Raw genomic sequence first — 3,789 nt, forward strand, 5'->3', positions numbered from 1 at the left:
ATCAACACATTTATCATCTGAAACTGATTCAGGTTCACTTTCCGAACAAGAAGAAGTTTCAACAGTATGCTCTTCCTTAATGCATTTCTCGAGTGAAACTGATTCAGGTTCACTTTCTGATCCTGAAGAAGTTTCATCAACTTGCACTTCCTTAACGCATTTCTCGAGTGAAACTGATTCAGGTTCACTTTCTGATCCTGAAGAAGTTTCATCAACATGCATTTCCTCAGAGCATTTACTTTGTGACCCAGGTTCTGATTCATTTGGTAATTTGGTTTCCAATGGGGTCCCACTAGATTCAACATTAGGGACACCCACTGAGACAGGTTCAGAAGAAGAATCAGGATACACTTGATTTTCTTGAGAAATAGTTTCAGTGGTTTCACTGAATGCATCCTTGGGGACCGCACCTGTAACATTATCACAAACTGAAACATTTGATATGTTATCATCACAAACATTAGCTGAAAAACAATCATCACCACAAATATTGTTCAAATCATCCACACAAACATTATCAGTTTTGCCCAAAACAGCAGGCTCACAAGACGAAACAAACGCAGAAAACGACGCAAACAAGGAATTAGTAAAAGCAATGTCTGACTCAGTAGGTTCAGAATAATATTCAAAATAAGGTTCAGAAATGTTTGAAACAATAACTGGTTCACTCCCATGAACATCATCACATCTTACTTCTGAGCTATCATCTGCACATGACAACGAGATGTTAGGATCAATTGTGCCTTTAGGAATAAACTTTAAAGGCGAGGGTTTTTGTGGCTCAACAGTTTTGTTGTGAACAGACGATTTGCTAGATGAGCCATATGTCATTTTGCTTTCATTCAAGATCTCCTCCTCAGACATTGGCAAATAAGTGTAATTGTTATTGTATGGAGGAGGAGTCTGATTGTAACCCAAACCCGACCCTTTCTTCTTAGAGTAAGCCAATTGTTCATCACACAGATTTTTTACTAACTTACTGGAGGAATCAAATTTCTTGATGTTTAATTGATTGATTTGGTATTTGTCTCTTACACTCTCCAGTTCCTTAGTTACTTCACATAATTTTTCTTTGACTATCATTAGTTGGCCTTTAGCTACACTGACATCGTCCTTTAGTTGAACGATGTCCTTACGCTGAGCTTCGACTTTTTCTTTGAAAAGTTTTTCATTTTTCGTTAAAGTGAAATTTTTTCTTTTAATTTCATTGTAATCTTCGATTAGCTCAGCGTTGTGTATTCTATAAGCCTCAACACGTTCCCTACATTCAGGAGTGCAGAAAACTGAAAGTACCTCTTCTTTGGTGAGACCTTTGACAGGTGCTGACAGGATTTGAGTCATGAAAGCGAAATCGTCAGCAGCAGTCTCTTCCTGTGGCTCAGGGTCATGCTCGTTTGAGGTCATGAAAGCAATGTTAGAAGTTGCAGCTTGATTATCTGGAGCTGATATGTTCAGACGCTCAATCTCAGAGGACCAGTCAAAGTTGACATTTGGCTGCACCACCAGCGCTTGTGCTAATCCCTGCGGCTGTGGACTTCCAGAGGCAGCTGCATCTGCTATACTTGCAGTAGACACAAGAGCCCTTTCTCGATTAGGAGTAGCTGGTTGTGCAGGAATAGTAGGATTCTGATCTCTGTTCATGGGTGGCTTCGGGCAGTTCCTAGCATAGTGTCCTTCCTCATGACAGTTGTAACATCGAAGATTGAAAGGCACTTTAGAAGCTCCATTCCAAGCATTGCCCCACCTGTTTTTACCCGTTTTCTTCACAAACTTTTGAGCTCTGAATGCCGCCATTGCCATTTGCCAGGTGATATCCATTTCTTCAACATCATCTGGATGAATCTGTGACAAATCATCTTGACTCCACTTTGGTGGATCAAGCTTCCCTGCAAGAAAAGCATTCAAACAGTTGATTACAGAAGCTGCTATGTCTAGCTTTTCCTTTGACTGACTTGCGAAAAATGCCATCATCTCATTGTTCGTAGAGTGAGCAGAAGCAGAGGCAGCAGCAGAAGCCTTTCCAACATTTTGAACTGAAGCTGGAGAAGCTGAAGAGACGATTTGATTTGAGGATCCAGATTGAGAGACAGAGGAATTGTTGCGAAACATTTGAAATCCTCCTTGTGATAGAAGAGCTGTGTTGCTGTCGCTAGACGTGGTTGGAGCTATTGAGAAACCGGCAGCCAGCATGCTGTTCTTGTAGTTAGTCTCTCTCTGCTTGTCATCCAATTCACAAGCTTTGATATGCGAGATCATCTCAGACAGGGTACATCTTGCAAGATCTTTGGTCTTCTTGATCATGGCAACATGATGATCCCAACTCTTGGGCAAAGCATTGAGAAGTTGTCTGTTGGTGGAGGCGTTTGAGGTATGAATTTCTTCCATCTGCATTTGAGTCACCAGCTTGACAAACCTTTGGATCTGATTATCTACTGTTTCACCATAAATATGGTTGAAATTGTTGAAATTTTGTTGCAGCAAGTTCCTTCGACTTTCTTTCATATCTTCGTTACCTTCATACACTTCTACCAGAGAGTCCCACAGTTCCTTGGCAGATTTGCAGGTGCGAAAACCCATGGCAATATTAGGACCCAAACCCATGGTCAAGTAAGAGAAAGCTCGATCATCTTCTTCAACAATAAGCAAATCATCTTCAGTGTATTGTTCTCGAGGCTTCTTAACTTTAACATCAGGTTCTGTAGGACTTTCCATCATGATTTCCCTAGGTCCCCTCAAGATGCTGCGCCATAGCTTGTAATCTTTAACCTTAAGATGCTGTTCAAAGCGCCACTTCCACTCGGGAAAGTCGTTGGCATCAGTTAGCCTAGGAATGCGTGATGTGGTCCCAAGCTTCGAATCAAGTTCTTGTTGCTGAGTTAGGGTAGACAATTCACTGTTGGTGGTTGACATTGTTAATTAATCAGTTAATTAATTAATTAATTTAATTTAGTCCAAAGTCAAAAGTCCAAATGTCCGTCACAATGTGTCGTTGCGAGTCGAAACGAGGTTGCGAGTCAAAAACTTCTGTTGATTGCGAGTCGTAATGTCGATGGTTGCGAGTCAAGTCAAACTGTGGATGCGAGTCGTAACCGAAGTGGTTGCGAGTCGTAACAAAACAGGATGAGCCGTAACTACAGTTGCGAGTGAAGATCAAACAGCTGGTTGCGAGTCGTAACAAAACAGGATGAACCGAAACCAAGGCTGATTGCGAGTCGTAACTGGGCAGGATGAACCGAAACCAGCAACTGTTGCGAGTCGTAACTGAAACGTGATGAACCGCAACTAAGAGATTGCGAGTCGTAACCTGCAAAACAAAAGTGATAAGAACTGTTGTCTCGCAATCCCGACTTTTCAGCAAATTCCAAAATTCAAAGATATTGTAATCTTTGAATCTGTTGCACCGAAATCCCGAAAAATCAGCAAACACCAATGCTGAAATCAACAGAACCAAAATCAGTGATTTTTCAATGAATTTTTTTTAAGAACAGTCGATGAACAGATCTGCAAAAACACTTCAACAAAACGGATCAGTAATATATGAAACTTCTTGAATCCGATTGATATCAAAACCGAGCCTTTGAATAGCTTCAATGGCTCTGATACCAATTGTAAAACCCGTGAGGATCACAATGATATCAATCTAACCTTGTGAGAGTGCGGAAACCAATCACAAGGTGATTCAAGAAACAATATAAAGATCAAATAATAAACACACAATAAAGAACAATCAAACCGAAACTTGCATTCAACTTAGAAGATGACTGATACAAGATCGGTGGAACTCGGTTC

The 3,789-nt window shown here is 40.8% G+C and overlaps 1 protein-coding gene across 1 annotated transcript; it reads right to left on the minus strand.

The window, feature by feature from the left end:
• Window positions 1-630: 630 nt before the first annotated feature.
• LOC118483373 lies at window positions 631-1,695 on the minus strand. Its single transcript, XM_035979108.1, has 2 exons — window positions 1,294-1,695; window positions 631-707 (listed from the first exon to the last, which is right to left on the minus strand). The coding sequence occupies exons 1-2, from the start codon at window positions 1,639-1,641 to the stop codon at window positions 690-692; spliced, it is 366 nt and encodes a 121-aa protein (XP_035835001.1). The 5' UTR covers window positions 1,642-1,695; the 3' UTR covers window positions 631-689.
• Window positions 1,696-3,789: the final 2,094 nt, after the last annotated feature.

The sequence above is a fragment of the Helianthus annuus genome, chromosome 10, assembly GCF_002127325.2.
Source record: "Helianthus annuus cultivar XRQ/B chromosome 10, HanXRQr2.0-SUNRISE, whole genome shotgun sequence".
Classification (NCBI taxonomy): Eukaryota; Viridiplantae; Streptophyta; class Magnoliopsida; order Asterales; family Asteraceae; genus Helianthus; species Helianthus annuus.

Bases quoted from the DNA above. Each gene is read 5' to 3' on its own strand.
- LOC118483373 (XM_035979108.1), bottom strand. From the start codon at position 1,641: ATGAACAGAGATCAGAATCCTACTATTCCTGCACAACCAGCTACTCCT.